Source organism: Lemur catta, chromosome 12, assembly GCF_020740605.2.
Source record: "Lemur catta isolate mLemCat1 chromosome 12, mLemCat1.pri, whole genome shotgun sequence".
Lineage (NCBI taxonomy): Eukaryota > Metazoa > Chordata > Mammalia > Primates > Lemuridae > Lemur > Lemur catta.
In genome coordinates, this window is record NC_059139.1 from 60356717 (window position 1) to 60380663 (window position 23947).

Below are 23947 nucleotides of genomic sequence, written 5' to 3' on the forward strand. Positions count from 1 at the left end.
CTGAGTATTTGTTCAGCTGTCATCCCCAAAAGCTCCTTTTATGGTAGCTTCTTCCCAATTTCCTATCCCATTGTCCGAGTTTAGTAACTTTGTATTAGTTTTGGTTTCATGCAAGTCCTGATAATTAAGAGCAGCACAGAAATCTGTTTCAAAACATCATTTCTGGGAAAAAAAAGAGTATTTTAGTGTTGGGGATCTTTAAAAGTATTAAATGCTTAATAGAACTAAGTTATAGGAGCTAAGAGGACCTTTCAATTCATGCTAAGCAATTATGTATTTCTTTGTTGTATTTTATTTTATTTTATTTTGTATGACTTTGCAAGAGGGTATGATTTTACCATCCGAGAAAATGGACTTCAGATAGATCAACCTCCTGAAATAGGGAACATCTCCATTGTTCGAATCGTAATAATGAAAAATGATAATGCAGAGGGCATCATTGAATTTGACCCAAAGTATACTGCCTTTGAAGGTATGTTCAATTAGCCTACTTCTAAGTAAGTTTATGAATTACAAAGTACCTGAGCATGACATTCAGTTTGAATTCTCATATGTAAATTTTCTTGGTTTGTGATGTGTGTGTGTTTACACACATATATACCTTTATATTTATTAATTTACTTATTTTGAAAATATATTTTTGGTTACCTTTAGGTAGTCTTGAACCTGCTGTGTATGGCAAAGCTAAATGATTTAGGGTCAAAGCAATCTAGAAAAATTTTGTTTAACTTTAAGATTATCAAAATCTTTCTGTTTCAAGCATTTTAATGAAAATCTTTCTAATTTATGCATATTTAATATCCTATATGATTAGAAATCAGTGAACATTTACTTTCTGATGAATAATCATCTTTGGAATGATGCAGGTTGTGTCTGAATCTTTGATCTTGCTTTCTCAAAACAGTTCCTAGTAGGAGCTTAGTTAATATTGCCAATTCTCCCCTCCCATAGAAGCAAAATACAGAATACATGGTTTTATTCCTTCTTGGGTAGGAAGACAGGGCTTCGTTTCTAGGAAATGACTTTATTCAAGGCAGAATATGAATAAAACTTAAAAATAAACATGTTATTAATATCTTGTTGCTACAATTAACTTGTTGGCTTCATTGCCTCTATCAAAATTCTCTAATTATCTAGCTATTTTTAAAGTTTATCAAAAATTCCTTTAGGAGTTGATGTATAATGACTTTATCAGGAAGACATCACTCTCTAGTTTGTGAACTTCAATCTATAGCTAGTAAAAGTCCTGTTGCATTTTTGCATCAAGAAATAAATGAGACTTTGAATTTCTTTTGTTTACTGTTCTGATTCACTATCTTTGGGGAATTTTGATCAGTGCATATTTACTGTTAGAATGTAAGTTCAATGTTATTTAGCTATAGCTAATGTAAACCCTATTAAATGATATTTTAATATGCAGAAGTTAGCATAGCTTAAGAAGAAATAAAGTTATTTTTGAAAAGAATTAAGTTGAAATTAAACATTGAGGATCCATTTTCAGATTCTCAAGGAGATTTCACAGGAACTAAAAATGTAATAGAATTGTATTTATATCTTGACTTTTAAAACATTTGTATGATAAAAATAACATAAACCTCATTTACTTATATTACTGTATTTATACTTCAACTAAATGTGTAGAAGCAATCCAGAATGGTTTCCTTTTAGTACAATATTTTAAGTGGGTTTTTTTTTTTTGTGTGTGTGTGTGTGTATTCATCTAACATTGTCTTAGAAAGCAAGGGTCATTTATTTGTATGTAGCACACAGAGGAAGAATGCTTATGCTAATGATTAAATAGATTACTTAAATTGTAACTTTTACAGTTGACTATAACTTTCAACATCTGATAAACTATATTCCTCCTTAAAAAATGTCATAAGCTTTTCACTAACCACTTTTTAAAATGATAAATGAATAATGAAAAAATTGAGTCCTTACATTGTACCATTATATTTAATTGCCAGATTTAATTTGGCTGAATCTTATAAAAGTTAGTTGCTTTATGTGGTTTACCAGTTAATTCTAAATTCTCATTACAGTGGAGGAAGATGTTGGGATGATCATGATTCCAGTAGTGAGGCTCCATGGAACTTATGGCCACGTGACAGCTGATTTCATCTCCCAGAGCTCCTCTGCCCTTCCTGGAGGTGTCGATTATATACTACACGGCAGTTCAGTCACCTTTCAGCATGGACAGAACTTAAGTTTTATAAATATCTCCATCATTGATGACAATGAAAGGTTAGTAATATAGGAAAATAATGTGGGCATACAAAAATCATGAATATTATGTTCTTGTGTTTTGACCTTACATGTGTTTTGCACTGACAACAGAACTCTAGGTAATACATGTGCCCACTGAGAAACAATGGATGAGAGACGGTTGGGGGTAGTGGGGTAGGGAAAAGGGCTGGGAGACCATGGTGGTTGTATATGTCACTTCATTTCAAATAGAGGAAATAATAGTTTCTGTTTCTCTAGACTTAAAAATTCTAACCAGAATGTGGAATCATCCTTCAATTCATTTCCTTAAATGCTCTAAGCAGTTAGAAAGAGGGCAGGAAAGTCTAATAACTGCCCTAGGTTATATAATATTGACGTTGATCATTCATGCTTTTAGCTGAGCACCCTCTTCTTACCACTTGGTGTGTGACTACTGTGCCTTGAATATGTATGACCAATTTGGAAAATGACTAGTTATTTGGATTTTACAAGCACTTTAATATGTTTAGACTAACAGAATTGCTCCTTCTTGCTATGCAGTGAATTTGAGGAGCCCATTGAAATTCTGCTCACTGGCGCTACTGGAGGAGCGGTCCTTGGGCGCCACCTAGTGAGCATAATCACGATTGCCAAGAATGACTCTCCTTTTGGAGTTGTAAGATTTCTCAATCAAAGCAAAATTTCTGTCCCTAACCCCAATTCCACAATGATTTTACCCTTGGTGCTGGAGCGGACTGGAGGACTCTTGGGAGACATTCAGGTAGAGTTATTTTTCCCATGATTTTAAAAATAATTTTTGATAGACTGAGTATGGTGTTGGATTTTCTTAGTCCCCAAATATGTTTATTTCTTCACAATCGATAAATATTTATTAATTACTTTGTAAGTGTAAAGCAGCTTCTGAGTCCAGTGAAGTACATCAAAATGTGCAAGGCATACATATGACTTCAGGGAACTCTTAAGGGCATGTTATAAATCAGGTGAATGATTCTGATAAAATTCATCAATTCAAGAAGTATTTGTTGAGTGCTTCCTATGTGCCAGACCCTGTTCTAAATACTGAGGACGCACTGGGGTACTAGACAGACCTCATCTCTGTTTTCATAGAGTTTTCATTTTAGTGAGCAGAGTTGAACAATAAACAGTTAAATAAGTACAGAGAAAATTATCTGATAACAAGGGCTCTGCTTGTAAAATTGGGAGACACAATTGCGAGTGGTCTGGTGGGTGTTGAGGGTGTGAGCTTTAAGCTGGAAGCTGACTTTTGAGAAAGCGGTTAGAGGGGTTAGCATTAAGAATGTCATGGTCGAGGTGTGGAGAGGCCCGTGTGGTCAGGGCCTTGAGGTGAGGGGATGACAGTATGGGACAGAGCAGAGGGCTCAATAGGGGTTTGACCACATAGAACCTCCTAAGCCAGTTTAAAGATTTCATTCTAAGTTCAAATAGGATGCTATTAGAGAGTTGTAAGCTGGGGAATAATGTCACCAGATTGTCATTTAAAGCAGCTCATTTGTGTCTGCTTTGAAGAAAATGGATTGTGGAGAATCCACTGCCAGCAGCATGGGCGCAGGGAGGATGGTTAGGAGGCTGCTGCCTTCTGCCGTGCGGGTCAAAGCTGACGGTGACTCAGGCAGGGTGGTGGAGATAGAGATGGTGAGAAGTGGGCAGACACTGAGTGTGTTTTGGAGGAAAAATTAACCAGGCTAAGTGGAGACTAAGGAAAAGAGGAATCAAAGGTAACTCATAGAATTATTTGAGCAGCTGGATAAATTGTAGGGCTATTTTGCTGAGATGCAGAAGCTTGGGGGGAATTCAAGAGTTCTGTTTTGGCCACGTGCATTTGAGGTACTGCTAGACATCCCAGTGGAGGAGTCAAGTAGGCAGGGGAATGTGCGAGTGCGTGTTGTGGGGTGGCCAGGGTTGCAGACACAGATAGGGAAGGTGTTGTCATGTGGGAAAGCCTCTGAAACTGTGGGACCCAAGGAGTATGGATAGAGATGTGAGGATGCAGAGCTGAGGGCTCCCGGCATTTGGGGATCAGAGGAGGGGAAGCCAGTAAAGAAGACAGAGAAGTAAAGGAGGAGGAAAACTGGGAAAGCATATATCATATAAGTATTATGTAAGCCAAGAAAGACAGGACAGTGTTTCAAGACGGAAGTGGTCAGCTGGGTCCAATGCGGATGAAAAATCAAGTAAGAAGCTAAATAAAGTGCTCAGTTTTCTTTCTTCATGGTGATATAAGAGTGACGATACAAGAGGGATACAATTTTAAATTAGAGAGACTTAAAATACCTATATAATATTAAAATACTAAAATTTCTTTCTTATAACAACTTATAAAGATTTCTGTTCGTTTTACACCAGGCATTTAAGTATATTTAGAAGAGCCTGCACACCGAGCAGAGTTTCACATGGTTTTGTTGTCTTGTTTATATAATGTTTGATTGGCAGAACCTGTGTATACAGCAGGACAGTGTTGTACTCATATTTTAAAATGTTTATATTTCTCTATTTATTTTTAGGATATATTTTTACATTTTTATTGTCCTGTGAGGTATTAACAAATGACTAGGTATTAATATTTTTCTTCTCTTGTTAGACAATTTTATCTATTGAAACTGACAGTCTATGGGAATGTAGTTTATATTTGTAAATATTGTTTTTTTTTTAAAAATGAGTTTATCAAACAAGGATTTGCTGGAGATATCTAGAATAGTTTTCATATATATATATTCTTAATACTACATGCTCTGCATGATTGTTTGCTTAAAACTGATCATTTCTATTAAAAAAAGATAAAAAACAAAAACACCTTTACCTTGCAGGTGAGCTGGGAGATAGTAGGACCCAATTCTCAGGAAGCCTTAGCACCACAGAACAGAGACATTGCAGACCCAGTGAGTGGGTTCTTTTATTTTGGAGAAGGAGAAGGTGGAGTAAGAACTATTATTCTGACAATCTATCCTCATGAAGAAATTGAAGTTGAAGAGACTTTCATTATTAAACTTAAACTTGTGAAAGGAGAAGCTAAATTAGACTCCAGAGCTAAAGATGTTACATTAACAGTAAGTCTGGCTTTATGTTTCTCACAAAATTTTAGATTTAGTGGATTTATCAGAAAATACATTTACATTTGCCGAAATTCTATGTGCTCATGATGAATTGAAAATTATAAAGCCAAATGAAGTCATAATAATTCTGATAGACCAAACTTTCTTGTTTTTCTGTTAGTTCATTACATGGCCTGATTATTGGTAATATTTAAAAAAAATTTTTAATATAGTGAAAAATATTTATTTTACAATCTTTGAGAAGACTTGGTGTTTTTAGACTATTTGGCACTTTGAGAGGGGAGGTAATTGTTACATCATCCTAACCACTGGGTGTCTTTGTCATCAAAACACATAAAAATTACTAACTAGTTGTAAGTCAGATTATTTGAAGGAAAATTATTATTTGTTCAAATAGCACGATGATGTGGGTGGATCAGACCTGAATTCAGTGTATTTGACATGAACTACCCAGTCCATTGGGGCAGAAAGTTTTGGGGACCAAGGCTACTGAAGACAAAGCAGAGGGATGACACAGCATTTTTACGTTTGGAAAATACTCTTGTTTGGAGTCTATGGCAGTCAGAGTTTTCCAGAGAAACAGAATTAATAGGATACAGACACACAGAGAGAGAGAACAGAATTTAAGAGAAAGAAAGAATTTAAGAAATTGACTCACATGATTGTGGGGCCTGGCAAGTCCAAATCCACGGTGTAGGCTATCAAGAAGGAAACTCAGGGGAGTTGAAGTTGTGGTCTTGAGTTTGAATTTTGTGGAGCTGTCAAATAGGCTAGAAACTCAAGCAGGATTCCTAAGTTACAGTGTTGAGGTAAAATTCCTTTTTCTCCAGGAAGCCTCTGTTTTAGCTCTTAAGGCCTACAACTGTTTAGATGAGGCCCACCACATTGTCGGGCGTAATCTCCTTTACTTAGAGTCAACTGATGATAAATGTTAATCATGTCTACAAAATACCTTCACAGCAACACCTAGACTAGTGTTTGACCAAACAACTGGGCACCATAGCCTTGCCAGTTTGCATCTAATTAACCATCACAGGGCTTTTTTGCCTCTCTCCATGTTATATCATAGCTAGTAGTCGGGAATTAGCTAAAATTAACTGGTTAAATGTAGTAAATATGAGATGAATAAGGCAAAACTCAGGCATCAAATTACTATCCTTTTGGATTCTACAAATTGTAGACGTCTGGATACTTATTCCCATTATATTTGGGGAATAAGAACCTACTTATTCTAGACACCAGTCAGTGTGGTAAAGAAGTTTTTAAAAAATGAGGTAGTTAGGTAGGTTATATTCAAGTGTCATTTCTATGTTTCTTTCTTCACTTTATCCATGTATTAACATGTTGGATACTATAATTTCTTCCATACTGTATATGAATTACTCTGCTCTCTGTGTATGTTTTTTAGATACAAAAGTTTGGTGATCCAAATGGAGTTGTCCAGTTTGCTCCTGAATCTCTATCTAAGAAGACTTACTCAGAGCCACCAGCTTTGGAAGGGCCCCTCCTCATCACTTTCTTTGTCAGTAGAGTCAAGGGCACCTTTGGAGAGATTACGGTATCAGATTTCATTTAATTTTCCAAGTAGAGTACCAATTTGCCTAACAAATATTGTTAAGAGGGACAGAGAAACTGTTAAAGTTTTTGAGAAACTGAAGTTACGTGAGTTTTCAGAGAAACTGAGAGGCTTCATTGAAGCTCTCCAGCCAGCATCAACCTCTAGCTATCTCCCTGAATTAAATTTGGTGACGATTAGTTTAGAAAGATCTTCCTCACACTTCATCATGAAGGACTGAAATATTTTATATTTTATCATTTGCTCTAATAGGAAGTCTTTCCCACTTAAGCCTCTTAATGATTTTTATGAATTCTTAATAATATTCTTCGGGGCTTTATTTCTCAATGTAATTTTTTCCATTTAGCCACTGTTTTTTAAGAGGTTGCATTTGTGTGTGTGCATTGATAGAAGATGTTGGGGATGCCCTTATAATCCTCATGATATTTGGCTAACAGATCAAGGTAATTTGTGTGCTAGAAAAACTTTTTTTTTTTTTTAATTTCTCTGCATACTTACCTTTCCTCCTCCTATATTGGAGATTCATTGGTACTTCTTCAGTTGAAATTCATGGTTTGGAGGCCAAGAATTCTTGGAAAATAATGATAAATTCTTGATATCTTCTAGATACTCGCTTTTAATAAAAAACAATAACAAATTCTGATGTGAATTTTTAAATTACCTACCTACTTTTTACCTTCAAATATTGCGTATGGTTTAGTAATGTATTTGTGGAACTGTCAGTTTAAAGTTCAGTTCCTTCTCTTTATATCTTCAAATTATGCTATTATTTTAGAAGCAGGTGAAATCATGAGATTTTATAATCTTGTCCTGCAAATTTCATATGACAGCCTGAAAGAGTTAATATCCTTTCCACACTAACATATATTGGAGAGTTTGGCTTTGGATATAATGATGCACAGTTAAAATTTCTTTTTTGCGCATTATAGAGGAAAACATAATTTAAAGGATTTTGGTTCAATATACTCAATTATATAATTTTGTTGGATTTTTTCCCTTTTATTTTTACTGGGTTTTACAGGTTTACTGGGAATTAAATAGTGAGTTTGATATTACTGATGACTTTTCTTCCACAACTGGATTTTTCACCATTGCTGATGGAGAGAGTGAAGCTAGCTTTGATGTCCATTTGCTCCCAGATGATATGCCTGAGGTAGAGGAAGACTATTTCATCCAGCTTGTGTCTGCAGAGGGGGGAGCAGAACTCGATCCGGAGAAATGCATCGCATGGTTCTCTGTTTATGCAAATGATGACCCTCATGGAGTATTTGCCCTGTATTCAGATCACCAGTCAATACTTATTGGGCAGAACCTAATTAGATCCATACAAATTAACATAACCCGGCTTGCTGGAACATTTGGAGATGTGGCTGTTGGCTTTCGAATTTCGTCTGATCATAAAGAGCAGCCGATTGTTGCTGAGAATGCGGCGAGGCAGCTGGTGATCAAAGATGGTGCCAGATATAAAGTGGACACAGTGCCAATAAAGAATCAGGTTTGTGGGGTTTCTTCAGTTTCCTCATCATTCCAGCAAAACTCCTTCGGGAGAGCCCTTGCGTACGTCATGATCAGTTTAAAGAGTTATTCAGATATTTAAAGGTAACCATGAAAAATGCCTTAGAGAATGCATAATTATTGGATAATACGTTTATAGATTATAAATAAATAAGTATATTCCTATTTGGGAATAACGTATTTTCGTCTAGATTGTAGCAGACACTTATTTAGTACCCATAAAGTTCTAGGAATTGTTCCGAGTGGTGCATATATACACTCACACACTCACCTATGCACACATGCACACACACACTCTTATGGGGGAGACATTTGTAGGCCTCCTTGTGCTCCCACCAAAGGGAAGAGCAGTGAGAGAGGCAGATGTCTGCTCCTTGGGGCTTGAAGGGCTACGTGAATACAGAGACTGGGACCTGCTTCTCTCTTTACAAATTTGGAACTTAGGAAATTGGCTATGATTTTCTGCGATGGTAACGAGGAGAAAGGGTAGCAGACTGCTCTGCCAACATTTGGGGTGAGTGCTAAGAATGCATGGATTCCTATGAGTCAAGTAGACATCTCAGCAGTCTTTCTCAATCTGAACCACAGAAAGTGATTTGAGTGACTATTCTTAATCCTCCCAAGGATGGTATATCCTCTGTACGTAGGAGAGAAGTTAATTTATTTCATCAGTTTATGTTGAATGTGTATGGTATCCATTGCCCCAAACCTGGAAGTGCCAGAAAATTGATGGAAAGGTCCAAGAGGGGATTGAAGGACTATTGAAAAATCATAGCATAACCCCTTTCCCACTATAGATCCGCAGCCATAGATCAAGCAAGAACTAGGATAAATAGGGAAGCTTTAACTGAATGCCAAGTTGAAGTTTTGATTTATATAGGTCTGGGCTTTTACATTCCTGGAAGTGACAAAAAGCTTTGAGATCCACCCACGTCATTGTTAAACAGTAGTGGAAAGAAACCTGACAAAACACCAACAGGAAAAAAATAAAGCAGTTTTCTATTTGTTTTATCTTAGTTTCATATAAACTTATGATGAGTAGAAAATAGGCTATCATTCAGAATAAGCCAAAAGCTTATTACACTAAGTTATACTCACTATGCAACCTTTTGGTCTTTATGTACCTGGGTCTTTACTTTTGTTGTTAATAAAGGAAAAAATAGAGGCAGAGTAACGAGACATAGATTTCATAGTTATTCTTACATTCCAGTACAATAAGTCCTCACTTAACATCATTCACAGGTTCTTGAAAACTGCAACTTTAAGCAAAAGGACTTATAACAAAACCAATTTTACCATAAGCTAATTGATATAGACAAGAGTTAAGTTGCTGTGGTATATATCTAGTTACAGACACATCACCAGACTTCTAAATAAAGACCAAACACTTAAGTATTAAACATTGAAATAAATGTGAGCTATACATACATTTTAAGAAAGATTAATAAAAACAAGTAAGATAATTATTTACCCTCTTATTCCAGTTCAGGGTTGTGGGTGGCCGGAGCCCATCCCGGCAGCTCAGGGTGCAGGGTGGGAACAGCTCTGGACAGGGCACCATTCCATCGCAGGGCACACTCACACACAGCCACGCTCACTCACACCGGGACCTTGTAGACACACCCGCTCCCCTAATGTGCACACCTTGGAGATGTAGGGGGAAACCGGAGTACCCAGAGAAAACCCAGGCAGACCTGGGGAGAACGTGCAAACTCCACACAGACAGTGGCCCGGGCCGAGAGTTGCTCTTTATTCTTATCGACATTATAACGAAATGACGTAAAACGAAATGACATTATTGGAGGACCTGCTGTAGTTCTTTGGGAAACTGATTCAGTGTCATGGCCTTGCCTTATCAATTTCTAACCTCCATTTCCTATATCCAGAAATTCTCAAGCCTGGAATAAAAAGCACAAAGCTGGGAAAATGAGAGATGGATTAAGTTAACCATGATATACGATATAAGAATATCATATTCAGTTTTATTTATGAGATAGAAAGTTTTAAAAAATACAGTGTGCTTAAATTATGTAACTTGAAATATTTTCCCATACATTCATAGCATTACTCTCTGAACATATTCAAGTTATAATCGGCTAATGAACACTAGGGAGCATTCCTCTAACTTTTCTAGGAATAACTTTGTATCATTTTATAATAATATTTCATTTGACAATAAGACTTGCCACAAAGAAGATTAGATTATGCTATTATTTTATTAAGCAGTGTGTGCAATACAAAATTGCTCTCAGACTGTGGATGGGAAAGCCAAAATATGTGATATATATTTCATGGACTCAGATCCTAGACTAGCTCTTAGGTTGTTTCTCTTGGCGACGGGAACATTTTGAAGGATAATAGTTCACTTTTCATTTCACTTTGAAAGCTTAGCAGTATAGTTTATAAAAATACTTATCTTTTCTAATGCTATAAATGAATTATCATCTACGAATTTCTTACTATCTTCTTTGAGCCCATTTAAATTATTTTTATGATTTCTGTTTTCAATAAAGATATCAACAGTTTGTTAGCTTATGCATGCATAAAAGCGTCCTCTTTTTTTGCTTACCTTAAGGTCTTTCAGTAACCAATTTCAAACTGAATGGCTTCCTGCTCTCTCTCACATTCCATTAAGGATACATTAAGTATGGTATAAGACTACACATAGTCACATAAATTAGTAGCTATTGGTCAGTTAGTCTTCCAAGGTCACTCTTTGGGGCAAGATGTGACATGCACATAAAGCAACGTTACGATTTTTTCACTGGTCCCTTCTTCCCTCTCATCCTGGATGTAATACATTGCTCTTTGAAGTTTGAAATATTAGTTACAAGTGTTTACAGTTTTCTCTGCTCCACCCTCCTGGGTAAAATTAGGACTTTGGACAGGTCAGCTCCAGAGAAGAACACCAAAGGCCGCAATGTACCCAACCACCTGTGCTGTGCCTTCTAGCTTTCAAGTGGGTCTCTGAAGAGGGTAACTTTCCATTGGGCTCTAAAAATAATAGACTCTTGTTTGTTTAACACTAGGACTTTGGAATGTAAACTGTTAACACCTGGTAAGTTAACGCCTGGTTAACAACTGACTTCTTTTATGAGGCATACACTGACAATAAGAATCATTGACACATTAAAGGAACAAATCTAAGTTTAGGGAGTGTAAGTCAGAATGCAAAGAGAATTTTACATTTGTGGTTGGGTTATTTATTGTGTATTTACTATGTGCCAATTATTGTGAAAAGCTCAGCAGATACAAGGATGACTGAGACATGATTCCTGTCATTATGTTGCTCCCTGGTTAGGAGAAACCCATTAACTGCCAGTTATAAAAGCATATGGACAAACAATGTTGGAGATGTGCACGGGATATTGTGGGACCATAAATTCTATTTGTGCCCAAATGCCATCAAGAATGATGAGCAATATATAACACAGTATTGGTGAGGCAGTCCTGGATCAAGGAAATAGAAGGGCATGCTGGAGAACATGATCAACTGCTAAAAACTTTTCAATTTCTTTTCAAATTAATCTAACCACTTTTCTTCTATAGGTAAACCAGCTTTTCCTCAAATCCACTATTACTCACGTTCAACTTTACTGTTTAATTTCTGCACCCTGAGGATCTGTTGCAATACCCAAGTCTGTGTACGGGATGGGCCCATCAGCACAGGAACTGGGTGGGAAGGCACAGACGACTGGGTGCTTTAAGCTGACATCTGGCCCTTCATTCTTTAGGAAATAGGGATAAAAAATCATTAGCTGCCCAGCCAGTGGCCTGCATGGGTAAGGGGTGCACTCTTACAGGAGAGACGGGATGCACACAATTGGAGTTATGATACTATGATTTATTTGTTTCCTTAGCACTTGGCCTATGATTAATTTTCAGTAAATGTAATTTTGAATGAATAAAACATCTGTTACCCTCATGTTGCCCAACATTTGAAATCACTATGGCATATTTTTTCTACATATGAGGGTGTGATATATGTTTAAATTCATTATATTTAAATGGAGATGCCGCAGAAATGGTTGCTTTCTACATTCAATAAAGTTGTACAGAGTTTTTAGGAATAGTCCAAGTTATGGGATAACTTGGGGGTTAATACTGGTATTATTACCAATACCAGTATTCCTGTGGGAAAATGTATTGTAACTTTCAAAAATAGCTTTAGCCTAACACTAATTATAAGTTCAGGATTTCCCCTATTTTATTAGACTCTAAAATATTGAAAATCTTTAATACATGGTATTAGTAATTCTTATTTATCCAAAATATTCAAATAATCAGTACACTGAAATAGTTATCCACTTTGAGTAAGTATCATTAGAGTTATTAGTTATTACTCAATGATGAGGAAGAAAGTAAGTTTTGCCGGTTTTTAGGAGCTGACGCTTGTGCCAGCGTGCTCTTGACACACGATTCCATCACGAATGCTGCTTCTGTGACTCCTGTCACTCTTGAGGCCATTTGGACACACATGAACACTTTGCAAGTATGTATTTTTTGTACTCTGCAGCTACCACTCCTCACCCCACACTCTAAATACTGGTGGCTTGTTTTATGACAAGGAGGAAAGGGCATATATTGATGAAACTGTTTGCCACAAAAGGAGCCTGAGGCAGTGTGCTAATGGCTCAGGTCAAAGGTCAGTATTTTTCTTGGGAAATTATCTCTAAATCATTGATATTGTTTGTTTATAGGTCTTCCTGTCACTGGGCTCCAATTTCACCTTGCAACTAGTGACTGTGATGCTTGTTGGTGGACGTTTCTATGGAATGCCAACAATTCTCCAGGAAGCAAAATCGGCTGTCCTTCCTGTTCCTGAGAAAGCTGCCAATTCTGAGGTAATTGGCCTTGGGTGTGGTACTCTCAGCGAACCACTAGAGGGCAGATTTTCTAGAAATGACTGACATTCTTCCAGATAGAATTTTTTAAGATTAACTATTTTCTTTAATCTCATCCCCTGAATAACAAAGGAGACATAATGAATGCATTACGTTAAAATAATTTGTCGATTTTCAACATTAGTTAGAAAGATATGGTTCCTTTTTGGAGTTTTAGCAAGCTTTTATCTTGTGGAATTTAAGTGTAAGGATTTTTAAAATGACAGTCACTTGAAGTCAAAATTTTCAAGTCTTTTCTGGATATTGAACATTTAATATTGAGGTATTTATGCTAACTAATTAAAATCATAATGAAACACTAATTAATATTGCATATTTTTTCATTTACTAATATTGTGAATATTTGTCTTTCGTATTTGGACTTTGGTTCGCTGCGGCAAGCTTGTGGTGACGTACGTAGATAAATGCTAGTGGTCAGGTCCTATGACATGGTTGCAGGTCTATCTGAGTTCACTGTAGGAAAGATCGTTTCCCAGTCACTTCATAAATTCACATGAGAACAAAGAACAACTTGAGGGCTTTATATCTACTTTTAGGCTGATTCTACCAGTAAAAGAAAGAGACAAGGCTATTGTCTACAACTGTGGTAACGTGTGCATTTTTGAAGCCATTATGAGATATAATTCTATCTTTCAAAGGATTATATTTTGATAAAAAGAGAAAGTCACAGACTATAATCTGAATTATAAAGTAGAATAAATTTTCGAATCTGAGATGTCATTTCTTAAGCACTTATTTTTAATTGAATATAAGACAAGGAAATATATTGTATAAACAAAGGGAAAGGTGACATTTAACCCACTCTTCAGAAAACAGGACACTTTAAAAAGAAATAAAATAAGCATGTTTTCCTCAGGTTGGATTTGAATCCACTGCTTTTCAACTCACGGACATCTCTGCTGGCACAAGCCACGTCATGATCTCTAGGAGAGGCACGTACGGGTCTCTCTCGGTTGCCTGGACTACTGGATATGCTCCTGGGTCAGAAATCCCTGAATTCATTGTTGTTGGCAACATGACCCCAACACTGGGTGAGTTGTAGTTTTTCTGAGATCAGCCCTGTAGAACATGAAGGTGTGTAATTGGCCACTAATTTTCTTGGGTCATCCTTACTCTGAACACTAAATTCTTAGTTTTCTAATATAGTGCTTCCATATTTAAATGATCAGAGTTGTTCAGGCTGCTTGGTGAGAAAAGAGAAACTTTTTTCAGTCAAACTAAAGGCTTCTTACCTCACTCCAAAATAGTGGTCACTAAGCAGACTAATCTGTCCATACATTAGGAATTTGTTAAAAGTACTTCTAAAAACCTACTTTGGCACATACGGTACTAAAAAGGATATAACTTTGTGCCCATTTACATGTTCACCTGAATATTTCTGACAGTAGGTAGTTGTTACTTCAAAAATTTAATTTTTTTAATTATACCGTTAGTTCTTTGAGAGTGAGATGCAAATGTTAGAAAGCTCGTTGCAAATTTACATGATGACAGTGGATAAAGGACTCACCAGAGGGCTCAGAATCTTTGTGACTCCCCCTCCTTTATTCACAGTATCCTGCTGGTCACCAGACAAATACCATTTACCCTCAGTAATAAATCTAATGAATGCTGCATATGGACTGAGATCCTCCGTCTCTCAGTGAGGATGGAATGGTTTTCATTTGCCCAAGGTCTTGGCATCACTGGGAGATAAGAAGGACTGTAAACCAAACTCCTTTAGAAGATGGGGGTGAGGGGCTAGGGACAGTGAAAGTGACAACATTGTCATGCCAGCTTCTGCTCCAATAGCAGTCCCAGTAAATACGAAGAGAGAATTCAGATGCTTGATTGAGAGCTACCATAGCACGAGAACTGCCTTGGGTACTGGAGTTTCTTTAGCCACTGAGTAGGTACCCCTGATCTAACGTATCAAATACTGACTCCTCTTTATTTCCTTTTGGCGTGTGCCCTAAGTGAAAGATATTTAATTGTATTTCTTGTTTATTTTCTAGCCCTTTTTTTTCTGGCAGAAACCCTTATCCTTTACTTCCCTTCCTTCATTTTGGGTGATAATGCACAGCTCCATATACTTTAGTGGGTTTCTTTTTGCTTTTTGTATGAGTAACGACTTACTAGGTACAAAAAGATGTTATGTGTAGCAATATTGTTTATTGAGGGTGTGTGTATGACTTTGTGCTTACATATAAAATTAATCCTCAAAAGCTTTTGTGAATTTATCATAACATGATTAAGCTAAAAAACCAGTTCTCAGATAATAGATCTATATTGCCAAACAGGTTTGTTTAAATTTTTGATCTTTTATAATAAATTTTCAAACACAATGAAAAAGTAAAGTACGACGAACACTCATAAACTCACTGACTAGATTTAGTGGTTGTTACATTCCACTGTGTTTGTGACATTTCTGAAGGGATTTAAAGTAAAATACATAGATTATGTCATTTAATTCCAAAATACTTCAATATGCAACTCTGAAAATATGCTGGGGTCAGAATTCAAACCAAAGCCTAACACCAAATACACATCGAAGCCTGCCTAACACCATTCTCTTTTCACTGCTAGATTTTGTAATTGAGCCAGGAAAGAAAAAGAGATAAACGAGAAGAGTAGACAGGGATTGAAAGCAAGGTTTATGTGATCTAGGGAGTTTCTTATAAATTAATTTATCTTTCTCCCCCACCTTTTTCTAAGAGACAAGGTCTTGCTCTGTTGCCCAGGCTGGAGTCCAGTGGCACGATGATAGTTCACTGTACCCTGGAACCCCTAGGCACAAACAATTCTCCCACCTGAACCTCCCTCCCTAGTAGCTGGTAGCTGGGTCTACACATGTACACCACCACACACGGCTAATTTTTTAAAAGATATTTTTAGAGATAGGGTCTTACTAGATTGGCCAGGTTGGTCCCAAACTCCTGGCCTCAAATGATCCTGCTGCCTCAGCCTCCCAAAATGCTAGGATTATAGGCACGAGCCGCCACACCCAGTGCCTCCCTGCTTTTTAAAATATTTTACTTTTTGTGGACTGTAATCAAATTTTGGAAAAGAAAATATTTTACTACATCTTTAAGAGTCAAATCCCAATTTAAGAACTAAGAAATGATACCCTACTATCCTTTTCATGTTTCCTTTCAGGGAGCCTTTCATTCTCCCATGGTGAACAAAGGAAAGAAGTTTTACTGCGGACATTTCCCAGCCCTGGTCGGCTGGAGGCCTTCGTTATTCACCTTTCAGGAGTGCAGAGCAGTGCTCCTGGGGGGGCTCAGCTTCGGTAAGACCAAACTGGCTCTCAGCCAGGAAGTTCTCTGAGGAATAATTTGGAATTTATCAGTCTAAACACAAAAAGCCGTAAGAATTGCCCTCCTTGAAGCAGATGCAGACGGTGAGCACGTGGCTTACGTGTAACGGTACCACGAGGGAGGCTGACTTTCAGGAGAGTCCTCTCCCACTGCTCGCCTTGAAGGGAGTTCATCATGTTTGAATTTGTAACTCTGAAATATGTTCTCCGGACAAACATTTTTCAAGTGGCATACGTATAATCTAAAGCCATATTTGGTTGTGCCGACAGATATCCCAACACATAAACATACCTGAACACACACTACTTTGGCCCACACGTTTTCCTCATTTTATAAAAAAGTAAACTAAAGAACAAAAATATCCAGCAACTTTCCCAAAGTGGCAGAGCAGGTAAGTGGCAGAGCCAGGACTAAATCCCTAAGTCTGGCTCTCAAGTCCACCCTCTGCTGCTCTGGTCAAGGCCATCCCAGGTGGGGGGAAAGTAAATCGCTTGTGGCTAGAACCTATTTATCAACAAATATGCTGGGTGCATATAAACAATTGTTATAGATAAATACCAAAATTAAATAAAATTAAACTCAAAAGAGCCACTGATGTAAACACGTAACATTACCCACTGTAATGCCTTACTCTTAATCTCCTGGGCAAATCAGGTATTTTCAGCTGCTTCTCAGAAGACAGCTCCCTTTAAAAATAGGTGAACTGCCACCATGGTTCTGACCAAGCATGCTGCCCCAGGCCACCACTCTCAAGTTAGAGGTCATGGCCTGAGACCTCTGAGCTCTTCCTTTAGCTCAAGCTCGTTAGGTCTCGTCCCTGCTATTGCAGCTCTTCTTCTGACATTTCTTGTGCTCTCACTTACTAAGCAGTAGGTAGGGTTTTATGGAATTCCAAAGGGCCTGTCATTGTTAAGATGCTGCTTCCATGAGCAGCATCTTAAATCCGTGAAAGATGAATGTCTACAGTGGTATTTCTATTTCTTACCAATTCCCTCATAGTTTAATATTTTTTTCCAGACCAGGTTTCACCATTGCTGAAATTGAACCAATGGGAGTCTTCCAGTTTTCACCTAGTTCAAGAAATATCATCGTGTCAGAGGATACACAGATGATCAAATTACATGTGCAAAGACTGTTTGGGTTCCACAGCGATCTTATCAGAGTTTCCTATCAGACAACTGCAGGCAGCGCGGAGCCACTGGAAGACTTTGAGCCTGTTCAGAATGGGGAACTTTATTTTCAGAAATTCCAAGCTGAGGTTGATTTTGAAATAATCATTATTAATGATCACCTTCCCGAGACAGAAGAAATTTTCTACATTAACCTTACTTCAGTAGAAAGCAGAGGATTACAAGAGCTTGATGCTACCTGGAGACCACGCCTGAATCTAGATTTCAGTGTTGCAGTGATCAAAATATTGGATAGTGATGACCCGGCAGGAATGGATGTTTCTTTCCCAGTGACAACTATGCACATAGCAGTTGACACAACTCTCCTTTCTGTAGAAACTGACTCCACCACACACCCTGGCACAAGCAAGACGACTGCCATTCTACAGCCAACTGATATGGTTACCACTGTTACTGAGGAAGTTGGTGTATCTGCTGTCCCTGAGAAACTTGTCACCCTTCATGGTACACCTGCCACGTCTGAAAAGCCTGATGCGGCCACTGTACCTGCCAATGTTTCCGTTCATGGAACGTTTAGTCTCGGGCCACCAATTGTTTATGTTGAAGAGGAGACAAAGAATGGCACATTCAATACAGCAGAAGTTCTTATCCGAAGAACTGGTGGGTTTACTGGCAATGTCAGCATAACAGTTAAAACTTTTGGTGAAAGATGTGCTCAGAAGGAGCCAAATGCATTGCTCTTTCGTGATACCTATGAAATTTCCAACCTAACGTGGGCAGTTGAAGAAGAAGACTTTGAAGAACAAACTCTTATCCTTACATTTCTAGATGGAGAAAGAGAACAGAGAGTATCAGTTCAGATTTTGGATGATGATGAGCCTGAGGGGCAGGAATTCTTCTACGTGCTTCTCACAGACCCTCGAGGGGGAGCACAGATTGTGAAGGGAAAGGATGACACTGGATTTGCAGCTTTTGCCACGGTCGTAATTGCAGGTATATCTTTGAAGTGATGGAGACAAACATGTATTTTTGTGATACAGAATTTGTATTAACATCAATTTAGCTTAATTTAAGAGGGCAGATTATTGAAGTCACTGATGGTAATTCGTTAAAACATTGTGTTTCCATAGCACGGACCCATGACATGAACTCATGGTGTTGTTCTGAAGTGCCAGGCTTCAATTTAACGGACTGTAAATGTCCCTTAGATCAGAGCCAGATAGACAATCTATAAATCTATACTTTCACAGTATAGGGAACATACTTAATTTAATCATCCGGATACATGATTGCCTATTCTGTTTGGAAACCTCATTCTAAATTTGCCAACTGGTTTCAATAATCTATCCTAAAGTCAAAGATCTCATTGTCAGGAAATACCGTGTCTGTTGTGAAATAGATTAAAACTATTTCCTTTTGTTTTGCTTTTGACCCAGTGCAGTTGATCTATCCATTGTACTGGTTTGTTCCAGTTTAAACAGATATTTTTAGTGTGATGGTATCTGTAATCTCAAGTGTTGTTCACAGGAGATTCTGATATTGCGAAATGCCCAGGAATTCCTTAATAGTTCCATTATAATCTGGGGCAAATAACTGCATGCATAACATAAACGGTCTTTTGGTCAACCCTCTTATATGAAGATAAATTAGTTAAATGAAGTTCATTTATTCAGGAACTACTTATTGTTAATAAATACCATATGCTCAGCACTGTTTTTCATACTGTGGGTACAGCAGTAAATAAAACAGTTGCTGCTCTGGTAGAACTTACATTCTGTGGGGATATACAGACTCTAAACAGATAAACACGTATAAACTATCAAGTGCTATCAAATATAAAGTAGTATCTCAACAGAGAGAGATGAGTATGTGTGTGTCAGGGTAGGGAGTGAGTTTGACGTTTTCTTTCTTCTGCTCTTCTGTTGTCCGTCAGCCACCTGGATGTTATCATTTTTAGTCTATTTTTTGTAAAGATCTTTAAAAATTTGGGCTCCCCCTCCCACTCACTTGTAAATTGCTCACTTGTATGCCATCTGAGCTGGCAAGATTAGTGAAGCATTGGAGATCTTTTTAAATTATTAAATATATTATAGCCCTTCATTTTTATTTTCAGGGAGTGATCTTCACAATGGCATCATAGGATTCAGTGAGGAGTCCCAGAGTAGACTAGAACTCTGGGAAGGAGCTGATATGAGAAGACTGAGTCTGACTGTTACAAGGCAGCCCAACAGGTACATGTACAAATATAACAGTATGTGGGAGACGTAACATCCTGGATGTCTGTACAGTGTCTAATCTGAAGTCATACAGTGATAGAGGCGGGATGAAATGTTGATAGAAGAAAATGTGGAATTTGATATGTCTGTTCAGATGTTCTAGTTCTTAATTTATGATTTAACACACTTGGTTTATTATTATAACTTAGGGATACTTTGAACATTTATGCATCATAAAGTATCATACAGAAGACAGATTATATAGGTCATCACTTTATCACATTTACTATTATCTGCTCACTCTACATGTATAGCCATTTTACTGTGAGGGAGATCTGGAGTACCAGAATTTTGCTTGTAACTTATAGTACCATCTTTTGAATACTCATTACATATGTGTACTTAGTATGCACACATGCTCATTTATATATATTACATTTTCCATCTGGGGCCTAAATATTCTGTGAAAATGTAGGTCACCTTTTGCCCTTTATTTTTATGATAACAACTGTTTTTAGTCCAAGTGTTTTTCCTTTAGAACAATTCTTGTTAAAAGACAAATGAGGAGCATTTACTTGAAGGCAGGGGTCATCTATAACTTTTATTTTCACATTTTTTTGGTATGTAGTAGGCAGAAAATTATTATTTGTTTTCACATTCCTGATATATAGTAGTTCAATAAATCCTTATTCATTATTGAATAGAGTGTAGTCAAAGAATGATACTGTGTAAACCCTGAGCCTTAAGTTTCTTATCTATAATGAGGAGAATTGGTCATTTCAGCATTAGCAGTGGTTAAGTAAGAGCTATTCTTTGGATGAAGAGGTACAATTAGACACAGTGAGAACATACTCTATTGGAGACAAGGAAGAATAACACCCTCTGTTACTGCGTTTACATGGGTTTTCTTTGTTCACAGGGCCTTTGAGGATGTCCAGGTCTTTTGGCGAGTCACACTGAATAAAACAGCTACTGTGCTCCAGAAAGATGGGGTAAACCTGATGGATGAACTCCTGTCTGTGTCAGGGACCACGACATGTACAACGGGTCAGACAAAATGCTTTATCAGCATTGAACTCAAACCAGAGAAGGTAAGAAATGAAGAGGCACAATATTGTTAACTTCTAATTATATTTCTTTGGAATTAATCATTTTAAAGCCACTTTATTTAAACTTATACATTATTTATGTGGCGATTCTTTGTGTCTTGCCTAGCTATAATGTCTAAATCTCTTTACTGGACAATAGACTTTAGACTTAGAATTTATTATATTATGAATTTTTGTAAATAAGCTTGTTGGTTTTCTTCTTTTTTGTTTCTTGCCCTTTTCAAGATTCCTCCTGGCTCAGCTGCCCACTGTGTGAATGACCCCTTGAGTCATTTTCAGCCAGATTAGAGCCTCTGATTACTCTGAATGTTTAGTTTTTTGTTTTTATTATACCCATGAATTTGAAAGATCTTTTATTCTCTGTTCATGTATAGTTAGGGAGTTCAGTTTTGATTATCAAAAAGGCACGTAGGCCTTGCTTGGTGAGCCTTTGGATAAATTTCTATTGGTTCACATTGCACATGGCACTAGGAATTCCCTGTCTTCAAGGAATCTGTATTATTCAAATAGTATTGATCACTGATGACCTAACAGAGCTTTGCAGAGCATTTAATAGTTATGTCTGACTTTTTAAAAATGACTATCTGTGATGCTTTAATACTTTAATGCCCAAGGAGCACTCAATAGTATTTGTTCTGTGTCTGCTACTTATTTATATATTAAACTCAAATATTTAATACAAAACTAGCCACCATATTATGACTGTTCAAAAGTATAAAGGATTCTTTGTAAACAGCAGAGAAAGCATGCACAAATACAATTACTTCAAAACATATAACTATACCTAAACCTATTCTAAAATAACAACCCGGTAGGGTTAACTGTTTTTCTTTTTTTCTTTACTTGTTTTTCACTTTCTGAGAATTACTGTAATAGTTACATTGATCTTTTCTAAGGTTATAGTAATATATATTTTCATATCTCCCTGGGATTTTAATAATTTTTCTGCTTTTAAAAGAGAAAGAATACTTGTCTCAGATCACCAAAGATTACAGGATCTTAGTTATCACCTCTTTGTTCTTCGTTGTGGCCATGGGTTCCGGTTCTTGTCCAAGCTGTTGCAAAGAAGTGCTGGATATCTGATTGGAATCCATTTTATGACTTCACTTGTTAGATCAATATGCTTTGTAAATTCTTACTTTTCAGGTTAATTTTTTAAATACCATGTGTTTTCCGCAGAATGACTTGTTCTTTAAATTTTGCAATGCCAGCTTTACATTAACTGTTTCCCTATCACTATTGAACGTTGAGCCAGTCTGCTAGGGCTACTGGAAATATATGCCTGCTTTGTTAACGTCTTGTCCTAGTTATGAGGGCAACCTAGAGGCTTCATCTCCTAAGAGATGAGATTAAATCTGTACCTTTTGTGGGCCTCTTCAGCCCGTTTGTTCTATCACATTTGAAAAAAAGTACAACTGAATCATCTTTCACCTTGTGTGTGAGCACCAGTGCTCTTTAACTCCCAGACGTGCTTTCTGCTTTGTTTGTATGTGTTTCCCAGCTACAAATTGTTTATTCCTATTCTTGGTACAATTTTTACTTTTTCTAGAAATCTTTGTCTTATTCACAATTCTTTTTATTAACTCCTTCTTTCTTACACACACACAGAAAAATGTTTATTATTACTTAATAAATGAACACATGCTTAATAAAAGATACAAGTGTCTTGATATGTTAACACTCTCCTACACATTAAAATTAATAAAATATTAAGTGTACACTATTATATTCACACATATATTGCATTATTACTACTGTTTTTTTATACTAAAATAACTTTTCTCCTTTTAGTGTCATTAGGGATTCAAATTCAACTAATTTTAATCACTTACTAAATTATTTTCTTTTTGGTACTCACATAGTCATATATCAAGGCCACTGACAGTCTCACTAAGCTGGTCTTTGTCTTTTCAGTATTGCTTTTAAAGATCTCTGGAAGTGTGTTTGCTTTATAGCAGTAACATATTCTGGAGCTGTTGTGATTTTTCCTAATCTGAGACATCTAATCAACTCCTGTCAAAGGACTTGATTTCTTTGGTCAGAGAGTGTTTTAGATATCGGTGTCTATGTATTAGAGGTGTATAAGAATTGATAGTAGGCAAATGTGCTGCTGTTGTGGCTGCCTCCATATTGCTAGAGATAGAAAATATGTTTTTTTCTTTAAAGTTTTAAATCCCCATTTTTTTTTAGTTTAATATATCATATTATTGTATTTTGCTTTTCTTGCATGGAGTTTTCATCTGCTACTAAAATTTTTCATCATACTGACAGTGAGGAACTGATACTTCAATATTCAAAATATTAGATTATATCACAGTAAATTCTCTCTTAACATCGCCCATAAGTTCTGGGAAACTGCAACTTTAAGCAAAATGACATGCTTATAACTAACCCAATTTTACCATAGTCTGATTGATGTAAACAAGCATTAAGTTTCTATAACACAGTGTATCGTTTTGCTGAAAGTCACAGTTTCCAAGAACCTGTCCATGATGATGTTAAGCGAGGATTTACTGTATTCTACTTGAACACATTTAAATCCTTCTCTATGCATATGTTCCAAATATTTTTATACCTTCTCAATCCTGCATTTCCTAACTGTTGCTGTCCCTTAACAATTAATCAAAATACCACTCCCTCCATGATTCCTCCTATGAAATCTCCATTTATAATAGAATTCTTAATCTTCTAAATTTACAAAACATTATCTGTACCTTTCTTATGGAAAAGAACTTATGGAACTTATGGAAGTTATCAGTTATGTGCACACTTATACATTATTATACATATTTTATCTAGATTATTAGACTCTTAGCTGCTCAAAAATTAGAACATGGTTTTTTTTCTTCTTTGCATCCTTCCCACCATCCTCCATAAATATGTGTTGCATACATGAGTTACTAA

General features: G+C 36.7%; 1 protein-coding gene across 1 annotated transcript in view; it reads left to right on the forward strand.

Moving 5' to 3' along the window:
- The window catches only part of ADGRV1 (adhesion G protein-coupled receptor V1), a 498644-nt gene that overhangs the window by 182746 nt on the left and 291951 nt on the right, over nt 1–23947 (forward strand). Inside the window, exons 65-76 of the mRNA XM_045565724.1 lie at nt 324–472; nt 2043–2244; nt 2767–2986; nt 5052–5291; nt 6706–6855; nt 7895–8368; nt 13089–13232; nt 14149–14323; nt 16425–16560; nt 17606–18711; nt 19832–19949; nt 20854–21025. Of these exons, the coding sequence (XP_045421680.1) occupies nt 324–472; nt 2043–2244; nt 2767–2986; nt 5052–5291; nt 6706–6855; nt 7895–8368; nt 13089–13232; nt 14149–14323; nt 16425–16560; nt 17606–18711; nt 19832–19949; nt 20854–21025 (3286 nt within the window). The remainder of the gene's footprint in view (nt 1–323; nt 473–2042; nt 2245–2766; nt 2987–5051; nt 5292–6705; nt 6856–7894; nt 8369–13088; nt 13233–14148; nt 14324–16424; nt 16561–17605; nt 18712–19831; nt 19950–20853; nt 21026–23947) is intronic.